Raw genomic sequence first — 22,615 nt, 5'->3', positions numbered from 1 at the left:
GTGATGCTTCAGATTGACTCTTAAACCTTATCTCAGTGCACATGCATCAGCTTTTTTCACAGTACAAAGATTCTTCAATATTCCAGCAAGTAATTTTGAATACACTTTGCAAAGCAATCTTTGTTTTTATGCAATGTTTCTACATCTCCACAAAAATCCCCATGTCAATCATGTCAGGCTGAATTGAACATTTAAAAACAATATGCTGATATATTTTTTAATGTTACTAAAATAAATTATGTGTATGATTGTATGTGAATACTGTTACTGACAAATTCACTTATTCTAATAAAGTGGATTTTTTAATAGGGTTGTTTCCTGTTGCTTGCCATGTGGCAAATTGGCAATTACAGTGACAAGAGGCCTTGATGTATTTAAGCAATGACCAATTATAAAAGCAGGCTACAGCCGTTCCTTTGAGTTACTTTATTCAGATGAAGATACAGTAGTACAGCATCCCAATTGTGGAGCGAATTCAAAATAAAAATAAAAGCACAGTCTTTGTGATACAGGACAATCAACAATCAAGGTTTATTCAAGAGAACAAAATGAAAGGGCAGGAGGGGAGGAGAAGGGAACAGCGGGAGGAGTTCAGGGAAAGACAAAAGTTTCTTTTATCAACACAGACGATACATTTATTCAACCCGCCCATAACCACCCCAGCTCTCACCCCATAATAAAACATTATGCAGCCTTACGTACACATGCTCCATGCCACCCCCCATCCTACTTTCTTTGAAAGCATGCACTTGTTCTCCATCGTGTAGAGGTTTGTAAGCAAAAGGCCTTAATGCTCCCTGACCTTATGCTTTGAAATCTCCTGTACAGCGGAGGACCTGGCATGGATTTAAAGGAAAACAGGGTGGCTGTGGGACACGGGGAGTGCCATGGTTTAGCTAATCCCCACGGCTCTGATAGCTGTAGTCAATTAAGTTTAACAATCCTATTTAACGTCCAAGGAATAAAGTGTCCCTTACAGAAAAAAAACAATGTTGTCTCTTTACAGAACAGGACAGGAGAAAACTGTTTACCCAGGCATACTAAAAGAAAACACCACTGCTTATCAAAGTCATTGGCACAAAGATTAAGAGCAATGCCGAGAACATATTGCAGAAAGTTACAACCGACTACTACTTCCCACCCTTGCACATCAACAAAATCACTGGGGATTTGGAGGAGGGATAATTATGAGCAACACTTTACGACTGAGCTGGTCCCTATTACACTGTGTTGGGGGTAATTCATTTTGTCTGACCCGTTCAATCTGTGTTGCTGCAGAGAACAAACAGTGCAGAGGGGCAGGATAGTCTGGTAGACAGAGTTGGGAGAGGACACTAGTTTAACCTGATTGGTACATGCAATCATTGAAAGTTCAGATTACATGCAGTAACGGACACCGTGCTTTGTGCTGAACCTGTGGACCTGGGAGGCTTTTAGGAGGCGCAACAGGTTTGGCTTGGTTTGGTGTGAAAAAAAAAACCCGACAGCCTGCTAGACCAGCAGACCTTTCAGTCACTTGTCTGGGCAGCCGCACGTGTCTCTGGAAAAAGCTTTCAAAAGGGTTGATTTGAGAGGAAGCGCAGCACAACAAACAGCTTGTTGCTCCATCTGCTGCTCAAAGTTTGCGTCTTGCACTGGGAGGGAAAGTGCAGCAGCACAGAGAGGCCGGCGCGGCCCTAGGTGCTAGCTAGCGAAACGTACGAACGTGGTATGCTGCGGTGGCTCTGGCTCTAGTGCCAACGGTGGCCGAGGGTGTAAAATGTGAGGAATGTGAGAGGGGCTCTGGTTAGCGATGCCTAGCTAGAACAGCAGCACATTGGTCAGCATGCACCACAATGTAATTTCATCACACTTTGCCTTTTGTTAAAAGCACCCATTTACAGCAAAGAGGAAGGTTAACAAAGAAGCCTGCGCTATGCCTGGACGTGGACTACCAATGGACAGTAAAAAATAAAGGAAAAAGAGAAAAAGGATAAAACAATTGTTAACAGCTTTCTCTATACATTTACCAGTTGTTCCTGAACATCAATAAATATCTTGTAAAAGTGTTTGTTGTTGTTGTTGTTTTGGGTGGTTGTCTGGTTTAGCCATGGTGGGTTGGTTATGCTAGGGCCAGGACTGTGGAAAAAGAAGAAAACAAGAGTCAGTTTTTTTTTTTTAACCGCACGCATCAGATATGGATGATGTCATTCACAGTTGGTGTACGAGAAGAAGAGCGACGCTCACCACTGATGGCCTCCTGGGCAAAGTACTTGACATCCATGTCTGTGTCTAAGGCCAGCTTCTCCAGCACTGGCTTCACCTCTGTTTGAAGTGTACTTTGGGACAAAGACCAAAAGCAACAATTATTAAACAAGTTTTTTATGTGTGGTTTCTTGATTTCACATTACACAATTTTATCCAACGAGTAAAACATCCAACGTTGAAATGAAAGAGACAACATACTTGCTGTCAAGGACGGGACCGATCTTCTGAAGGGATTTGGCCACATTGAAGCGCACGTTGGCCACTTGGTCATTGGACATCTTGAGGACCACCGGGAGCATCTGCTTGGTGGTGATCTCCTGGCCACAGGCCTCTGACAAAGCCTGAGACACGATAATAACAGTCATCAAGAATGACAACAACGAAACGACATGGGAAGTAAGTAACAGAAATTTAACTAAAAAAAAAGGAACTCAGTTTCGGACAAACTATATATAGCGCTCAAAATGTGTCACATTTACCGGTTATTAAAAGCTTCAAATCAACTTAGAGGAACTTAAAGGGACAACGAGGAGTTTCTATTCGGTTATAAAAAAGTATCACGTTAATGTGGATGAATCTCCGCTACCCACACTTGTTAATGGGCCCATTTTCGATAAATATATCGTTCTGTCTCTATCGTTATTTTGTTATTATTAGTGGTGGCGGAAGTGCTGGTCGAGCCGACCAGCGTTTCCTTCGTTGCGAATCATGAGAATAACGCAGCCGCATCGCCGTTTATGGTCGGAACTACGGTGGTATGTGAACCTCTTTGAACCTCTGACTTTAATTATTGATGAATGAAAACATGAGTCCGTCTTGCGCCCGGTCAAAGAAATGTACGGTGCGCGCGGAGGCTCATAAATGTAGTGTGAAAACGCTTCGCTTTTCCAAAACTCCTCGTTGTCCCTTTAACACGAGAGCAAGTTTATGGGAAATGATGCCGTTGACTCACATTGATGCAGAACAGAGTGGTCATCCTGTGGAGGTAATTGGGGTCGTTGGCCATGCCCAGTACTTTGGGCACGATGGTGTTCTGCGCCCACTCGGCTCCAAACTTCTCCACAAGCTTCATGAGATTACAGGTGGCTGCCTCGCGGATGGCATACACTAGAAAATCACAGTGAGAATATTCTGCGTGAATGGTGTGATCCAGGTTGGACTTTTGCCATCCGTTTCAAGTGCGTCCATGCAGGGAGAGCCCTTCCATCTCTCGCCTCGTCTGAAGTCACTTCCATTTTTCACACTATTTGAGTTTTTCTGTCTCTGCATCACATGTTAAAGAATAGAGGTTTATTAACACTGGACAAAAACTAGAATTTCTGTTTTAAACTTGTGACTTAGCAGGGCTTAGCATTGAAAAAAAACATGCTAAGAGAAATGTGAATATAATGGGCAGCTGTGTTATAGATGATGTAAACCATCTCACCATTATTTTTTAATTTCTGGCAATAAAAAAAAAAAAAAAAAAAAAAAACTTTTCAACTAAATGAAAGTCTCAAGAAGAACATGTGGTACATGACATTGCAGAAAAGAAGCCCAGATGTCTACAACAGTATGATTTATATGATAGCCTGAAAATAGAATTTACTATAGTTACCCAGCATACTGGGAAATCATGGCATTTGTACGTCATGTGAAATTTTAAATGGCCACAGGATTTCTATGGGGAGAACAAAGATAGAGTCTGTGAGGCAAAGATTCTGGGCTGATTTCTCTAGTCCTGTCTTTCTTTGAACGGCTTATGTAAGGGTGGCACAGCCTTAACCCCGGCTACAGCCACACACACACACACGTACATACAGAAACTCGCACCAGCAGCATTCCAATGATGTAACCCAGCTGGCCCTTTGTCCTCAATAGCCACTGTCTCTCTAATTGGGAAACCCTATGGTAAGAGAACCCTATATACTCTGAGCGAACAATGTATGCAAAAGACAATGTCTGAAAGTGAAAAACAGAGAGGGGTGTGTGTTGTGTAGTTTGGTGGGCAGCTGGCTCCTGCAGCATTTGAACATGTGCGACGACTGTCTCACAGGAGAGAAGAGCCCAGGGCAAATCTGCTCAGATATAAACTCACCCACAGAGAAACAACTGTGATTTTGAACTCACTTAACCCCAGTATAAATACACTGCACAACCTGAGTGCTGCCTCCAGGAATAAGGTCAAACTGAGCGAGCTAAGTGATACATGCAGAAAGTATGAAAGAGTGAAACTGCACAGCTTAACTTCCCCACTATGACAATTTCAGACTCCAGTGACACAAACTCTGATGACAACTTGTCCAGTCCACTACACTGAAGGATGACGCTGCTCCTTCCCGGCCCACAGCTACAGCGTACTGTATATATGGAGTTACGGCCGTTATTGGACTAGCATGTAGTAAAGCCACCCTTGGCACCTACACTTCTCACCCCCCACCAAAAAGTCATTCTGGGATTATTTTGACTCATAGTGCAATTGTGAAACACGCTTTCAGGAATAGTCATTTTGTTTCTAAAAAGAGAAAAATATTTAAATGACATGAAAACACCAAACCCTGTGTTGTGTTTTACATCAACCAAACTTGTTCCTTTGTATCTGAAGAAATGATACCTGTACTGAAAAAACTTCAGCTCCTACAGATACTGCACTTGGCCATGTTGCCATATATTTTGAATATATTTCGATAAATAGCGCAGCCCTGCCCCCGCCCTCTCTGCTGATCAATCTCTTCCCTACCACCCCAGGCTCTCTTTGTTCTGGTAATAATACAGCATGATAGTGGTAAGAGGAGACCCATCTGTTGACTGGCCAGGCTCAGGTGAGGAACAGCCGTGATGCTCTAATGCCACGTTGCTAAAGTGCGTAATGGAAAATGAGGAAACAAAGCAGGAGTTTTATGCGTGGTCCTTCAAAAAAAGAAAAGAAAAGGGCTCATGCACCATTAAGGTGTTACAGGCTGCTGCAGGGCATCAAGAGCCAAAGTGAATACAATAAGCCCAACTGGAAATGTAGGGAAGAAGTAGTTCTTCGAGGTACGATAGTTTAGTGGTTTCAGGGAGGTTATGGTGTTTTAAAGAAATATTTAAATGTAGAAAACATGACAATAATCAGGACAAAGCTGTATTCATAGAATAAAAATTATACTACCGATAAAAGATAATGTTAAAGCAGAAGTAAGCGGAATGTTTGTGTTAATATAAGTCTTAAATAGTTATATCTTCCGATGGCAATCACTTATATAGAGTGTTTGCTCTGAAACACGGGTCTGTCAGTCACTCTGCTCTGCTGTAAGCCGAGGAGAAAACTTTCCTTGTATCCTACAACCTTTATCCAATGAGGAGAGAGAACGGCATAAAGGGGCGGTCCTCTCTGTGTGTGCAGCCAAGGGATGCGCGTGAATGTGGTGACGTAGGGACGAGGGCGGGGACTGCTAACTCCATCGGCTGACAGGAAGTTAGCCAAAACCACCGGATCGCTTACTTCTGCTTTAACATCTGATTAAGCAACCAATAAATAAAGTGTTTTGAGGCACCTGATCATGTCTGACATAAATCTTTGGAAACATCTCATGCAGGAGTCCCTTACCGTGGTCAATGAGCCAGGCCATACACAGAGTGTTGAGCTTCTCATCAAAGAACTCCACTCCCTGAGGAAACAAGGACACAGCGTAATTAGAGCCATTTCCTGAATGTCTGCAGCCCTGATAAAGCCTGTTTGTATGACTTTGTCTTACTTAGATCTCTGGGTCTATGCAAGGTACTAATTAGAAAGACCTTTAAGGGCAAATTTCATATGAGTGTCAACTGTCTTCCCAGACCCCATGACTCACCAGCTGTCCTGCCAACAGGGGCATGTACTCTATGATGGCGAGGCGGACCCTCCATTTTGCGTCCTCTGCGAGCTCCACGATCGCCGGCAGCAGTGACTGTGAGAGCTGACGGATGCCAATCACTTCGTTCACACAGTCTAGGTTGGAGATGATGTTCAGACGCACCTCAGGGCACTGTGACAGAAGAATTAAGATGTATGAGTTACGTTTATGGCTGCAAGTAAGTGTCCTAATATTAAATAAGACATTCATCTCATAAACTGATACGGCAACCTTAGCCACCATTAACAACTTAGACTTCCAGATAATTCAATCTAGAATTAATTAACCCAAATATGTATCCAAGATGCCCAAGAGATCTCATTTAGTTTTAAATTGTACAACAAGTACAAAGAAAAGAAACGTTTCGTGCACATACAACAACTTAAGTCCTAAACTGCATGAAAGTAGCAGGTGAAGATAATTTGAAATAATTCATCTTTTGAATGAATTGCTTGTCTGCAGAACATTCAGCTTGTTCCCTTTTAAACTGTCCTTATACAGATGCACCTTGAATTATTGAAATCTTCAAGTCAAAGCTGTCAGTTTGGACCGTAATCTAATTAGACACTTTTGGTCTTGCATTCATGTTGTCAAGAAATTGGGCCATCTTTAAATAGGACTAAGGGAGGCAGAGAAAGAACTGAAGGCCTTGAGCTTCTCAAAACATTTATATATCTTTGCATCTATCTTGCCAAACTCATGTCTAGTTTCAGTGGTCAAATTAATGTCACAGACGTGTGTTCATTGTTGTTCTAGATTCAAGATTTCTAGATGTTAAGTTAGAGCACAAATCTACAAAGACATTCATCGGCTAAAACTCAGCCTATTGTAACTAATGCATTCTCAAAACTGTTTCATTTTAGGAGGAAATAACTTCAAAGGTTTGTATAATGCTGACAGTCAGGAAAATAACTGAAATACAAGGAATATAAACTCATGAAATGTGTCCTGTTTTATTATAAAACTATGACCAGTTAGAAGTGTAGCTTTGCTCAACCCACTGTTACAAGTAAATACCCACATTTACAACTGCATATATACACATCAAGCAATAACCTGTGTAGTTAGACTGAGTCCAGCTTTTCATTATGCTTCTCTCTAGACACAGCTATTCAGTCTTCTAATTGTAAGGTCTCAGTCTGGTCGCCAACTGCATGAATCATCCTCCCACCCAGCCAGGTGGCAGCCAGGTACATCTGGTGGCTGCGGCTAAGTGGATTTACCCTGTCTCAGACATGCTAAAGGCCAGGGAAGTTCAAACTCTTGACGCTTCACAAGAAACTTTTGTTGTGAATGATACCAAACCAAGCACTCCCCTGAGGAGGTTTCCAAAACCAGCTGTGTGAAATATAAAAAGAGAAATTGAGGCACATGATTTACAAGTCTGCATTTCCTTTACCTCGTCCTTGAGCTGAGCCAGGAAGAGAGGCAGTAAGTGCTCTATTGTGTTGTCCTTGCCCAGGATGGTCGAAAGGCCCATGATGACCGAGGCCAGGGCTGACTTCACATGCTGGTTGGTGTCTGAAACAAGTTCCTGATCAGGGACGGGACACACAGGAGACACAGAGATCAGCACAAACAAATAGTTAAGACACAAAGTGCGTAAATAAACTTCAGGACTACTGCTATGGGCTATATTCACAACACACACAGAGAGGGAGGCTATAATCCACTTGTGTGTAAATACACAGCAAAGTGGACTTAATACCAGTGCAGACAAACAATCATTGCTGTCAACTACTGTAGGTGGAAGAACTTCAAATATGATGCAGACAGAAATGGCACAATACATAAACAAAAAGACACTGCTGCCTTTTGCCCTGTCGTGTTCAAACATAACTGGTCAAGCCAATATCAGATGGTGCTTTTTGTACAAATTCATGCAAATTCGTTAGTACCCTGTAGTAATTCCTAAGCTATGTTGTCACACGTCTTGTATATTCATGAGTTATGATGATGAGGTTGTTTCTAAGGTTGCGTGTCAGCGTTATTGTGCTTATCCTGTCAACGTTACATACGGGTAGGAGCAATAAATTACGCAACACGAACCTGTGCCTTTTAAAACTAAAAAGCCTATAAAGACAGTAATCTGTTCTGCCGCTTACATTTGTGAATTAATAACAGTCACTGGCAATCATGGACAAGGTTTTCATCAGCAATGCTTCAACTCAAGTTATTGTTGAATTTAAAAAAACAACAACAGTGCCATCTGCTGTTCAAAATCTGACCAACACTGGCACACAGATGCACACAACTTGCCCAAAGGATTTTTGCAAGCACCTGATAAAACAGACCCCATAATAGCCATTTACAGGTAGAGTTGTGTCAGTGGTCATCTTTGTAACATTTAAGTTCTACTGTCGCGGGACATGCACAAGCAGAGCAGTGAACTGAGACACTGGGAGCTTCTAGGACTGTCAATGAATATTTGAAATTCGAATGTATATTTGAATTATAGAAATCCGAATATTAAAATATGATATTTGAATATTAATAATTTATTTTTAATTATCTTCATGCGCACAACCACAAAAACAGCAACTACAACTTTCTCCTACAAATGCACGGTCGTCGGTGTGACGTGCAGACCGCAGTGGGACGACTCCTCAGTCCATAAGTTTCATGTCTCAGACCGGATCGTGTAAATCCAGCTGCAGAAATATCTGGGGGACGGGAGCGCCACGGTAACCGTAGTAACTCACACACACACTTGTCTGTGTGGTCACGTCTGGGGAGAAGCAGCTTCTCTGTTTTCCCAAATTACCGAGTGACCGTGTTAATCGCGCGTTAAAAAAATAGTGCCGTTCACTGAGAGCTATGATGATCCTCTGCACTTCATCACAACTGTACTTGATCCGCGTTATAAGGATCATTGCTTGGATGTTGGAATAAAACATGCTGGCTCTTATCCCGTTTCCCGAGCGAGCTGTTTGCTCACGTCATCACAAAACTTGTTTGACATGAATTGATAAAGGCCGAGTAAAACGCGGTCTTTTTTCACGTTATTAATATGCATATAATGTCGTTGCTGATTTGCATTGTGTAGCCGTTTGTTTTGTGTAATGTAAGCTGTTCAAAACGTGTTTGACATGTGCTGATAATAAATACAGGCTACTGCTATAAAGTCCATCTAGTGTTGATTTTTGGAGAAAATATGAAAAAAAATAGAAATTCAATTTTTATTCGAATATCTGTGTTTAAGAGGCAATATTCGAACCTCATTTCTGCCATTCATTGACAGCCCTAGGAGCTTCCGCTACAAACAAGCTTAAAATATAGACTTATTTAATTTTTTTCGGAACAATCTCTCATGTCGGGGCTTCAATACAAGAGGGACATTACAGACGAGCACTATGGAGGTATTTGGATGTTCTTTGGTGTCTCTTTGGACGAAGAAAAGTGAGCCCCGTTCTCAACCGCTATATGGACATGCAGTGCTGCACGGAGCCCCGCTGTAACTCAGAGAAGGCACGGAGGACTCTGAAACTTCTCCCAGCCCTTAGTCGACATGAGGGTGAGTAGATATGAGTGAAATTTGAATTTTGGGTGAACTATCCCTTTAACCGACAATTGTATAATAGACATTTTGAAAAAGACTTTCAGTATCTTACAAGTCATTCACTTAATGCAGCATTGAAAAACAAAAACTATCTTGTCACCACCGTTGCTTGTCCTTTTGACTCATCACATATGTGATACTGATATTGATTAGTGAGTTTTAGGGTGTTTTCACACCTGAAAGTCCGAACCACGGTCTGTGTTTTTGCTACGTAGTGTTTGATCTGGTTGGGTAGAGTTTCACACTGCATTAATGGGACGTCCTGTCCTCATGAAATTTAAAAAAAAAGGAGAGTAGCAGTCTAGGAAAATGAATGAACAAGTTTGCATTGTGGCAACGATAATTGTCCTGTCATGTCATTACTACCATGTCATTACTACCAGCGGCATCGAGGCCATGCCTAATATGTAAACCTAGTTAGGATTTTGGATTAATGTCCTCGTCATGCGGAGGCTTTATCGCCACCGGCAAGAAAGGAAATGAGAAGTGAGGTGTAGCGCGTACGCCAATGTATGTAGCTGACCACTACAAATTCCTGTTAAAGCTTAGAAAGTCCGAACCATCGCAGATGAAGAAAAAAAAAGAAGGAAAAGTCCAGACCAAATGAGGTAGATGTGAAAGCCCCCTGGATGTTTAGCAACACAAAAGACCCATATGAGAAGAAAAGTTTTCATTACGCCAGAGGCCCCAACACCACATGTCTGCATCAACTCTTTGAGGAGAACTATAAAAAGATAAGCCTCAAGTTCTGTTCCATACTTAGCAACTCTCGGCAAATCAAATGGTTTTTTATTCGACTGAGAAGTGGAGCCGCACAGCAGAAATATCAGTATGGCAGACAGAAACCTATTTATTTTACCTTGACGCAGGGCAGGATGTGAGTCATGATGATTTGCTCTCGATTATCCTCTGGGAGATTCTCACAGAATTCTGACAAAAAGAACCAGAGTGCAACGTCAAGAAAATATGGAGCTTGGACTGGAAAAAAGGCTGAAACGCGCTGCTTGGTCTAACTTGTCAGATTCACCTTCTTCTGACAAAATGTATACTTGTGCACTGACCTTTGACTTTGTTAGCTGCAGCAGCACGGACCTCAGCTTCACAGTCCTTCAGAAGATTTTGGAAGGCTGGGACCAGATCGTTCTTGGTGATCTCTGGCCCAACTGCTTTCTGGAGCTACAGTCGGAGAGAAGTAAAGGTGCCTTAATATCAAATCAACAATGTGGGCAACCTTACAAAACAAACCATCATTACATTTAAGTTGTGAAATGTTGTTGATGTAGCCAACATGACAACGCAAGTGCTCATTGTTTAATCTTTTAACCCTAACCCACTTTATTTGAAATGTACTGAGTTGTTAAACAACTGAAGAAATATCTAGTTATTTTAGCTTTACCTCAAATGCTAAAGTTTGTCTGAAAAGTATCAATACGCAGCCCTCAGCCTGCTGAATCATACTGGGTAAGAAACCAAGTCAAGGATATTTTGTTCCCACATAAAATCAGCTACTGTGACAGCATCCTTTTTTATCTGAACTGTCTGCAACTGTGCAATATTGTGGATACATTTTGAAACCAATGTAAAGCCTAAAGGTTTGTAGGTACATCTTAATCACTCAGTCCAAATAATGTTTGGGGGCTAATTCCTTAAAATGATATCTTAAGTGCTTGAAGGGAGGCATGGACATTTTTTTGAAAATATCCCTACACATGGACAAACAATGAGGTAATGCATTTCTTAAAATGTGCCTGTAATGAAAGTTGGGGTGGTGCCATCACATATCACACATTATATATGCATTTATTTTCATTTTCAAATATTTTATGGGAAACTCAACACCAGATTGTGAAGGCACACCAAACACAGGTTTTGAAAACAAAAAACAGTCTGCTCCAACAGTTGTCTCTGAATAGAAAGCATCACCCACATACTCAACTATATATATTTGAAAAATGTCAGGCTTAAGGAAAGTTAAATGAATTTCAATAAAGAGGGATAACAACAAGACATTTGTGGACATAGCAGCAGGTCTCATCATAGATAGGATTTAGGAGGCACTACACATAACATATTCGGTGTGCAAACCCATCTGGCTATGTTTAGAGAGATGCCTGGTGACAGTTTAGCTAACCATTACACCTCTGTTGTTCCAGTTCATAGGTATGGGACTCATTGAGACCAGCATATAAAGACTGTAAGCAAGGGAAATCAATGCCGTGCGTTGAGATACTAACGTTAATAAACCAAGGAACTTCCCAGGACTTTTAAGATGCCGTGCGCAGTCGGGAGCACAGTGGTCATCTGTCAAGACATAGCTACTGTGTGATGTGCACCACTGAAGTCATGTTAATTTCTATTTATATGAGACTGCAAATGGAGTGTCACAGTTTGTACCAAATTAAAATTCAATCAGATTCCTCATTTTCTTTTGGACTGATAACCGCACTTGTTAACCAATCATTAACTGTTATCTGATAAAGCTTATTATTAGAGTATCTGTGACTGCAACCTGACCAGCCATTGACGATTCAGAGGACGATCAATGCCACCCACATCTATTGTGCTCTAGCTCATCTAATCGGTGCTCAGATCTTCCAATTTTGAACTTTACTTTAAGTCCTTGTTAACTGCTAAACATGAGCATCCCTAGTGCTTCCCCCTGCCTTTCTTGCCTTAAGAGAAACTGATTAAAACCAAAAAAAAAAATCACTTTTGCAAAAATCTTACTGAAAAGAATGTGCATAAGCAAAATTGCAAAAAATGTGTTCACTCAGGCACTGATTGCCAGAGGATGACATAGAAAAACATCCAACATCCACTTTCCCTGGTTTTTAAAATGGGTGACAATCAAGAACCATCTAGCCCAGGCGTCTGCAACTACTCCACAAAGGGCCGGTGTGGCTGCGGTGTGGTTCCAACCAAGCAGCAGCACACCTGATGGACTCATTTAATCCACTGATCTCCGGGTTCAGACAGTTGATTGGTCAAACTGTGTGCTCTTGATTGGTTGGAGCAAAAAAAAACTGCACCCACACCGGCCCTCTGTGGAGTAGTTGCCCGTGCCTGCTGTAGCCGCAGAACATGAATCTCGGCTGGTGGCTGCAACAAAAGGAAGACAAGTAAAGAAGTTAGCTGCCTACCTCGGAGAACTTGTCAGCCACCATATAACGGACCCTCCAGGACTTGTCCTCTGCAGCCTGGCGCAGGGTTGGCATCACCAAGGTCTCCAGGTCCTCCTGGGGCAGCAGGGTGGCAATGCTGACACAAGCCTCCACTGCAAGCAGCCGCACCGAGTCCTAATTGAAAAAGGGTATTGGGATCAGTATGGCCTTCCCTGGGTTTAAAGCAAACAACATAACAAGACGGCAATAGTCGAACTTGACAGGAAGGAATATCGGTGCACATACCTGCTCATCAGAGGCCAGAGCAGTGAAGAGGGAAATAATATCACTTTTTACATAGTCAAGCTCCAGGACTTTGGCAAACTCCCCCAGTTTAGATGCTGCAGCACGACGCACCATAGGAGTGTCATCTGAGCACAAGGTGCGAAAATGCCTATGGATAAAAGCACAGACATTTAATCAGAGAAAAGTGATGGTGGAACAAACCAGCAATTACATCAGGTCTACATTAAATGACATGTCTAACTTTGTCATTTCAAATAAGAGCACGTTAAAATTATCTCCTTTATTGAAAAGCCACTTACTGACGGATCTCAGCCTTGACAGTGCTGGAGACACGGGGATAACAGACACTAAAGAGGCCACAGGCAGATGTGCGAGAAGTGAACCAGTCACCACTAGCCAGCCGCTTGACCAAAGGCTCAAAATGGACCTCCAGGTCAACTGGAGAGTGCTCCTGAGAGATCTTCCGCAGTGACTCCACAGCTTTGTCTCTGACTACCGTCTCTTCCACCGTGGCGAGGCTCTCCAGAGGAGGCTGTGTACAAAGAAGGGACAAGATTACAGAGGGAAATGGTTTTTTGTATGTATTTGGATATTTCATAAAGATTTTAAAAGGATTAAGCCAGTATTTCACACACAAGTATTTTTTCAATTTATGTTTTGATAGTCCAAAATGAGTATTATGGCCTTTTTAGGAGTCAAAGACATTAAACTAGCTGTGTGAGTTTACCTTACACGTTATACCACTACCATCTAACTTTGCTATCAGCAGCAATACATGGACAGTAAAAATGTATCCTAGCATTACATAACACATTCAACAGTTGCAATGAACACAGTAATGTATAGTGTCGGCCGGGTGGACTTCTAATAGAACTTTTAAGCTTTGTACATTTTTACGTATATACACATAAACCCTCCACTAACTGCTACTTGACTTACCAGAAGACAGTGGACATACTCAGGCCCTCCCACCAACATAGTGAAATTTCCAAGCTGCTCGGCCAAGGCGAGGAGCACTTCATCCTCATCATAGATGGTGTCTGAGAAGTGACAGAAAGACTTATTATGTATGCAGTAACTAAAGTGCAACAGTGAGGTCATATCTGCTTGTGTCAGACATCATGTGAATCGGTTTTATAGTCGCAGTGATTGCTGTTGTTACCTGTGAGGAAAGGAAGAAGTTCAGTGCGAGTCCTCTCTACTCCAAGGGCCAGAGCGATTGTGGACAGCTTCTTGATGCTGTTCAGTCGTAACTAAAACACAAAACGGACGTAACGTTTAAACCACTTAAAATACACTGTGTCAATGAATATGCGTCATTAAAACTTGCAACCCCAAATACAATTCACCAGGAAGTGATAACTTGTATCTAGCTACGGTTCGCATCTTCGCCAACGTAACTTAGCTTGCGAGCGTTACATAGCGTTTCAGGGGGCAATGAACTACGATGGCTGAAATGACACGGTGGTTTTGCATTAAATTAACCGTAGTTAACAAGCTAACAAACAGTGAGCTGTGCCACTGCGGCCTAACGCGCCCTGTTGTTGTGATTGCTAACTATAGTCACTGGGCTAACGCACTGCTGCTAAGTTATTAGCGCCGTTGCGTTCACGTTAGCGGCTAAACCAGTGACCCGGTTAGACTGGTTCGTCATATCCAATTCATTTTACAACGTTCATATTTCAGCGGATTTGAGTATCGACCGAAAGAAATTCATAACAAAGGGTAGTCTAGGTCTAAGTCTAACCACTTACATCGTAAACCCTCGTAAACAACAAACTAGTTTGATGAAACAGGGTGCGTCCGGGAGAAAATTCCCGATAGGCCTTAGCCGGGAACGACAGTTAGCATATTAGCTAGTTAGCCGCCAGACTATGAAATTTTGCTTTTATTTTTGCTATAAAGTAAACAATAGCAATTAAAATCGAAAGCGGGGTTACTACCTGAACATCCTCATTTCGCAGTTCATCAATGAGAACGGCGATAGGGTAGAGAGAGTCGTCTCCATCAGCTCCTGCCATTTTGGATACTGTTGCAGTTACCGAATGGCGCTGCTGTGCTGCACTACGGGGTTTCTGCCAGAGAACAGCGGCTGCAGGGCCCTCCCTCTTCCGCTGCTGCTGCCTTCACGGCCTTCACGGAACCACCGACCAAAAAGTACCCTAGGTCAGGCAACGCTATTAAAAATGAAATAGGACAAATAAAATATTTAATGAACAACAAAAGTAGTAACACAGGTAAAAAAAAAAAAAAAAAAAACGTTCAATAACACAGAATCGCCCAAGTCCGTAGTTAAGTCACTCCATGGCATTTGTAAAATTCCATATTGGATCAACATTTTCATGTCATGTCAAGGGATAGCCTACATTAGAAATTCGACTTTTCATGTGACTAAAATATTTCCTTTAAATTGCGTTTGGCTTAGATTAATATACAATTTGTAATTAGTGTACACAACTGACTCAGCTTTATTGTTATTTTACACGATTGTACCGGGACAAGCGGTAGCGCCCTAGTCATAGACTGTAAAAAAAAAGTGTGTATGATTTAGCCAAAAAAAACAAACAAAAAAAAAATACATAAGGAGAGGAGAGACACATATCAACACACAAGCACAATAACTACGAATATTTGTGTGTAATTAAATAAATAAACACACTTTTAATTTGAAAACCAATACACCGGATATTTCGTTTTCCTTCCGCCGAGTGAGTCGAGTCGATGCTGGGTAAGATGGCTTCCCAGCAAGTCCTGTCCGGCGGTCAGATGTCTCAGCCCGGGCTACAACAGTCCGCTGCTTCCCTACAACATCAACAACAGCAGCAGCAGCAGCAACAACAGCAGCAGTTGAGTCAACAGCAAGACTTCGACCCAGTTCACAGGTTTAAGATGCTCATTCCACAGCTGAAGGAGAGTCTTCAGGTAACTGTGCTTCATCGCGCTAAACAATGAAACCGAAAATGCCCATGGTCACAAAAGCCCAAATGTTTGCTGTGTTCTGCTTTAAGTGTATTTACAATATATTATTGCCATATGTGTCTATTTTCAGAATCTCATGAAGATCGCGTCCCTGAATTTAGCACACAACACGGCCATTGACAACGGAATGTGAGCCTATAGCTACTAAATTACAGACTAATAACAACTTCACATCACTGTCCCAGCCCTGGATGATGTCTGATTTTAACTGAATATTTGCTCTCCCTCAGCAAAAGTAGCGACACCTCTGTTCAGCGCTTTGACAAAAGCTTGGAGGAGTTTTATGCCCTTTGTGATCAGCTGGAGCTGTGTTTGGTAAGAAGACCCATTAATAATAATGATTTATAAAGGGAAATAATACACTTTAACACACTGGACAAAAGTTTGTGACAAAACACTGAGATTAAGCACTCATACCTCCTAAAAACTGAACATTATTTACACCTATTGCCACATTTGATATGTGACAAGAGCATCCATTGTCCTGCCAAACAGTATTCATTTACCATATCCTTTCTTTAAGATAGAAATAAATACAAAGATAGATTACGCTGTAGCTAAATGTATGTAGAGTGCTGAGAGATATAGAACAAATGTTATCAGTACAAACATGTTGCCCATATTAATCTGTGACACACACAGCACATAGGTACAACAACACCTAGACTCAAAATCGGCCACACATTTTGAGTCTTTTCTCTCCTCTGTGCAGCGGCTGGCCTTCGAGTGCCTCTCTCAGAGTATTGACAGCGCCAAACACTCGCCGAACCTGGTCCCCACAGCCACCAAGCCAGACACAGTGCAGACCGAGTCCATGTCTTACGCCCAGTACCTCGGCATGATCAAGTCTCAGATCTCCTGCGCCAAAGATATCCACAATGCTTTGCTCGAGTGCTCCAAGAAGATTGCAGGAAAGCCTCAGGGAATCATGTAGATGTGCATTGACTGTCTCCGTATCTTCTCTGCATCTGGTGACTGCTTTGAGCATAGAGGGTGGATTTCATATTTGGGGCTGCACCATGTTCAGATCTCAGTTTTGTGCAACATTGGTCAAGATGCTGTTTGATTTCCCGAGATCTTGTGTTCTTAGTTTGTTTGTTTTTTTCCTTTAATTTATGTTTCTTTATAAGTGCTGTGTATATATTGCTGACAAAAAGTCATGTTGGGAGATGACCAGCAGGTGGTGACAGAGTTGTACTACTAGCCACTTTAATATTCACAGGTCTTTTGTAGCTTATTTTTATTGAACATTAAAAACCTTTCTACTGATATTGATGTTTTCTCATTATTCAAGATGTACAAAGGAAGACTGCTTCATCTTTAACACATGGATTGATGGGGAGAATTCATAAGAGCAAAACTTTTCTCCAGTTTTTAAAGATATTTATGAAGGTATTTTTGGTGCAAAACTCTTGAGCTTCTGTAACAGTGGAATTTGTAGTTGTATACAATAGTTGCATTATGTATCAGTAAATTTGAGGTCACAGCTCCATGAGTTGTGTATTTCGAGATTTTTTTTTTCTCACAAACTTAAAAGTTACACCTTCATAAATTCTAAATTACAGGTGCACAAATCCTATTTTACCACAGATCACAGATTAAAAAACTTACACACTCATTTTTGCTGCTATTGTTGCATTATATTGTGTGCAAGACACATTCACACACCTGTATCAAACAATGTGAAGTCATGGACAAAAATATCTGCAAATCAAATGTGAATTCTTGCAATTAGAGTTACACCTCTGTAAAATAATTTCTCACAAAATAATTGTTTTCATAACACAAACATAAATCGACAACTATTTGAATCTGCCGCTGTTCCACTCCACTGAGAAATGTGGAGCAAAACTATCTGTGCATTATCCTTATTGTCACAACGAGATTGTTCCATAATGTTGTTCCCACACAGACTGTTTTGGTTGAAGCACCACACTTGCACAATTTAGTGATCTTTGACCGAATTAATTTCTTTCTTTGGTGCAAAACTGTGTCGAATACCTGGAGGGTTTGACCTATACCACACACCACGAAGACACAGATCCTCTGCACAGTTGGCCAAGCATTTGAAAATGCTGAAGAAAAGCTCATGAAGTAGACACGTCAGATGGGCAGAAGTTTAGCCAGCTCCTTTATTTCCTGTCTTACATTATTGGACAAACAGATGAATCCAGATGTGTCTGACCATTGTTGTGAAGTCAATCAGTTTGTCCAACGACAGGAAATAAAGGTGGCTTAAGATCAGGAAGTATGGAGCGGTGCATAAAGCCAATTGAGGGTCATCAGCTGCTTCGCTTCACCTGGGTCCTCCACCCTATGAAAGCTGGGCCATGTGCTCTCACTCTCTCTCCCGTCCACCTGCTGACCACTCATCCATGCATTGCATTCATGGTGACTCCAAGTGACTTCCACACCTCATTTGGTTTATGTTTTTAGTTACAATAAATGTTCTTAGTTAAATGATTGTGTGGGTCTCCTCCTTGTCACATTCACTGAGCCAGTTTGTGACAGTTGGCTACTTTGTGCTGGGTGATGGGCTGATGCTGTTGTTCATATGGAGCGTCGTGTACAGGAAAATACTTAGCACACAGCCCTGCACTGCTCTTTAAAATTGTAACTTGTTTGACAAATTATTTTGGTGGGAAGTTGATTTAGTAGCGGTTTTACAGTCGTCCAGTAGGTGGCACTAGCGCAAAACCATAAAAGGCCTTGACCTGCAATCCCAGAACTGCGGGCCTGAATCTGCAGCGTATCCATGATCTGCAGCCTCCAGGACGGAGCCAAGGGCTGTCACACAACAAATCCCTGGATAAAAGACACATGAGCATCTCAACAATGAGAAGGGCCATCTCTGTATCTTCACTAGTAGAGAGGACATTCTTAACATTGTATTCTGTGATGGCTCTCCCACATTCCTCCATCCTGAGTTCCTAAATGGGCCTTTTTAACAGGTTTTTTTTTTTATCTAATAGCAAATGACAAATCCACACAACTTAAAAACAACAAAATATACTGAATCCATAAATTCTTATGGCATATAGGCTCATTTCATGAGAGGGAAGGTTGTAGAAGATGACTTAAGAGGGAAATTCAAATTGCAACAACAAAGTGTAAGATCGACTCTTAAAAGTATGTGTATATCTGTCGGAAAGGTTAGAATAGTTTAGATGTAGAGGTTAAACTCAGTAAAAACGTTAATCAATTTAAAAGGAAGTTTAGAAAAGGAGTGTTTGAAATGTATAACCGGGAGGAGGAGATAAATTATGTAAATTGCTGAGATGACTGTGGGGAGGAGGGGTTTCGGAGAGTGACCTTGTGTTTTGGTTGCCTTAACGTTGAAATATATAAGCTTTGCTTCTTCCATCCCCATTTCAAACCGTGTTTGTTGTTGTAGTGTCTGTTGTTGTTGTTGTTTGTTCCTGTTCGATATATGGTTATATGGTGTCCTGTGGATTTTCTTGTTATGTTGTACGTGAGTTATCATTTTGTTGGTTTGAAATAAATATTATCTAATCTAATCCAATAAGACAAAGACCTTAAGAGTTGTTTTGTTACCATAGAAATTGTGTGTGAGTGGACCTTCGACCCTCACATCCTCACCCAGTTTTATCTGAAACAAAAACTTACACTTACAAAGACTTACACCCCGTGGAGAAATGAGGAAATCACAAAACTACATGTTACATGTGTGGCAGGACAAAGGAGGGCCAGGGCAGGGTTTGAACCCTAGTCTTCTGGGTAAGAGTTATGTGTGCTGACCATTCAACCAAACCATGTCTGCGTGTGTTAATGTGTGTTTGTTTGTGTATAAGGGGGGTGGGAGGGTTGGGTTTTCTTAATTTTTTCTTCTTCTTTTCTTTTCTTTTCAATGTTTTTAACCCTGTGAAGCACTTTGTGTTGCTCCAAGCATTAAAAGTGCTACATGAATAAGATAAATTTGAAGCTGTTGTTGGTGATACATTACATCACTATTCTGAAGAAAAACCAGGCCTACAAGACAAATATGTATCTGTATGTGCAAAGAGGACAAAAGGAAGTGTCAGGGTTAAAGTCAAGTTTGCATAAAATGTTTGTTACTTTAGTCATGGGAGAAAGCACATACAGTCTTTGCTTATGATGCCTTCTTCAATTCAGGCATACCACCAAGTTCAGCTGGGAAAGTCCAAAAACAATGCGCTCAGCCCTCCAAAAGTATAAATGGGTGCTGAATCCTCAAAACAAAAGTCCAGATAGAAAATATACAAAAAGTACAGGACTGCACTCCAATGTAAAAAATATTTATTGCCTCACGAACGTCTTGGGAAACTCTCACCATCTTTCCAGTTCTAGGATGGGGGAACTGGTTTCCTCTGCTTTGGTTAGGGCATTGGACACAGTTAAAACAAGGACAGTTGCCACTAGATGCTTTAGACAGAAAATGAGAAGGTTCCCTGGTACTCCAGGGTAGGTACTCCGTTCGGCCCTGAAAAGCTCCTGGGTGGGGCTCGAGGTTAACCCGGCGCTGATTGGCTAAAGCTAGAGCAGGCTCTGACGCTACCAGAAAGCACCAAAACAACCGGCATTTTTAAAAGGGGGAGCAGAAGCGGAGCATTAGCCTAGCAGACACCGCTGTAAACAACAAGAAAACAGCAGGAAGATGTACGCAAATGGACCGACGGTGAGGTGCAAACATTGATTGCAGTCTATGGCACCGAGGAGATTCAGAGGGGGTTTGAGTCATCGCGGCGAAATGAAAATATCAGCGCACCTCAACACACTGGGGATCCATCACGCCGCAAAACAATGCCGTGAAAAGTAAAAAAAAAAAAAAAACTCAAGCAGGATTACAATCAACCGCCATGTGCACAAACACACAAACCAGAAACGCGCCTACCGCCTCAGCTCCTTCCATCCTTCTCCGTTGTTGTTATGATTTTTGTGCATGTGCTTGTGACCTGCCTGGGTGACGTCACGGTCGAAACTGTCGCACAGCGATTAAGCGGCGATCGAAACTCATGACGTCGCCGCGGGGTCCTACTCTGCAGTGGAAACACGGCCACTGAGAGGGCCGAGTGAGAGGACGGTTCCTGTAGAAGTTCCTACCCCCTCCCTTTACCAGGAACTCCTGCAGTGGAAACACGGCTCATGCGAACCAAGCTCCTGCTCCGGTCATACAGGGACCGTACAGCCCTCAGCAGAGGGCCTCCGACCCCATACTCTCGGAGCACCTCCCACAGGATGCCACGTGGGACACGGTCGAAAGCCTTCTCCAAGTCCACAAAACACATGTGGACTGGTTGGGCAAACTCCCATGCGCCCTCGAGCACCCTGCGGAGGGTGTAGAGCTGGTCCAGCATTCCACGGCCAGGACGAACACCGCATTGTTCCTCCTGAATCCGAGGTTCGACTATCGGCCAAATTCTCCTCTCCAGCACCCTGGAATAGACTGAGGAGGCTGAGGAGTGTGATCCCCCGGTAGTTGGAACACACCCTCCGGTCCCCCTTTTTGAAGAGAGGGACCACCACTGCCAGTCCAGAGGCACTGTCCCCGACTGCCACGCAACATCCAGAGACTTGAGGTACTCAGGGTGGATTTCATCCACCCCCGGTGCCTTGCCACTGAGGAGCTTCCGGACTACCTCAGTGACTTCAGCTTGGGTGATGAATGAATCAACCTCTGAGTCCTCAGCCTCTGCTTCCTCGACGGAAGGCGTGTCAGTGGGATTGAGGAGATCCTCGAAGTATTCCTTCCACCGCCCGACGATATCCCAGGTCGAGGTCAACAGCTCCCCTCCTCCACTGTAAACAGTGTTGGCGGAGCACTGCTTCCCCCTCCTGAGGCGTCGGACGGTTTGCCAGAATTTCCTCGAGGCTGACCGGTAGTCCTCCTCCATGGCCTCCCCGAACTTTTCCCAGACCCGAGTTTTTGCTTCTGTGACCGCCCGGGCTGCCGTCCGCTTGGCCTGCCGGTACCCGTCAGCTGCCTCGGGGGTCCCCCGAGCTAGCCAGGCTTGGTAGGACTCCTTCTTCAGCTTGACGGCATCCCTTACTTCCGGTGTCCACCACCGGGTTCGGGGATTGCCACCGCGACAGGCGCCGGAGACCTTACGGCCGCAACTCCGGATGGCCGCGTCAACAATGGAAGTGGAGAACATGGTCCATTCAGACTCAATGCCTCCCTCGGAATCCGGTCAAAGCTCTCCTGGAGGTGGGAGTTGAAGACCTCCCTGACAAGGGATTCTGCCAGACGTTCCCAGCAGACCCTCACGATACGCTTGGGTCTTCCAGGTCTGACCAGCTTCCTCCCCTGCCAGCGGATCCAACTCACCACCAGGTGGTGATCAGTTGACAGCTCAGCCCCTCTCTTCACCCGAGTGTCCAAGACATACGGCCGGAGGTCAGATGACACGACTACAAAGTCGATCATTGACCTCCGTCCTAGGGTGTCCTGGTGCCACGTGCACTGATGGACACCCTTATGCTTGAACATGGTGTTCGTTATGGACAGACTGTGGCTAGCACAGAAGTCCAATAACAAAACACCACTCGGGTTCAGATCGGGGAGGCCGTTCCTCCCAATCACACCTCTC

General features: G+C 42.9%; 2 protein-coding genes across 2 annotated transcripts; one reads left to right on the top strand and one right to left on the bottom strand.

Annotated features, from left to right (window-relative positions):
- Positions 1–417: 417 nt before the first annotated feature.
- On the bottom strand, positions 418–15,185 carry ppp2r1bb (protein phosphatase 2, regulatory subunit A, beta b). The gene is made up of 15 exons (XM_083985476.1): positions 15,011–15,185; positions 14,230–14,320; positions 14,007–14,107; positions 13,367–13,599; positions 13,068–13,215; positions 12,801–12,956; positions 10,722–10,836; positions 10,520–10,590; positions 7,501–7,635; positions 6,060–6,233; positions 5,816–5,876; positions 3,200–3,354; positions 2,446–2,588; positions 2,227–2,318; positions 418–2,118 (listed from the first exon to the last, which is right to left on the bottom strand). The coding sequence occupies exons 1-15, from the start codon at positions 15,086–15,088 to the stop codon at positions 2,102–2,104; spliced, it is 1,770 nt and encodes a 589-aa protein (XP_083841602.1). The 5' UTR covers positions 15,089–15,185; the 3' UTR covers positions 418–2,101.
- Positions 15,186–15,783: 598 nt separating this feature from the next.
- med29 (mediator complex subunit 29) lies at positions 15,784–17,309 on the top strand. Its single transcript, XM_083984688.1, has 4 exons — positions 15,784–15,989; positions 16,117–16,175; positions 16,277–16,361; positions 16,759–17,309. The coding sequence occupies exons 1-4, from the start codon at positions 15,789–15,791 to the stop codon at positions 16,978–16,980; spliced, it is 567 nt and encodes a 188-aa protein (XP_083840814.1). The 5' UTR covers positions 15,784–15,788; the 3' UTR covers positions 16,981–17,309.
- Positions 17,310–22,615: the final 5,306 nt, after the last annotated feature.

The sequence above is a fragment of the Trachurus trachurus genome (genome assembly GCF_905171665.1).
Source record: "Trachurus trachurus genome assembly, chromosome: 13".
NCBI lineage: Eukaryota > Metazoa > Chordata > Actinopteri > Carangiformes > Carangidae > Trachurus > Trachurus trachurus.
This window is presented reverse-complemented; position numbering and strand designations above follow the sequence as displayed.

Excerpts from the sequence above, each read along its gene's own strand:
- ppp2r1bb (XM_083985476.1), bottom strand. The coding sequence starts at position 15,088 with ATGGCAGGAGCTGATGGAGACGACTCTCTCTACCCTATCGCCGTTCTC. Across the intron at positions 14,108-14,229 it reads ACTTCTTCCTTTCCTCACAG|ACACCATCTATGATGAGGAT; the intron begins GTAACAACAGCA and ends GTCACTTCTCAG. Across the intron at positions 13,600-14,006 it reads AGTATGTCCACTGTCTTCTG|CCTCCTCTGGAGAGCCTCGC; the intron begins GTAAGTCAAGTA and ends CTTTGTACACAG.
- med29 (XM_083984688.1), top strand. The coding sequence starts at position 15,789 with ATGCTGGGTAAGATGGCTTCCCAGCAAGTCCTGTCCGGCGGTCAGATG. Across the intron at positions 15,990-16,116 it reads AGCTGAAGGAGAGTCTTCAG|AATCTCATGAAGATCGCGTC; the intron begins GTAACTGTGCTT and ends GTCTATTTTCAG. Across the intron at positions 16,362-16,758 it reads ATCAGCTGGAGCTGTGTTTG|CGGCTGGCCTTCGAGTGCCT; the intron begins GTAAGAAGACCC and ends TCCTCTGTGCAG.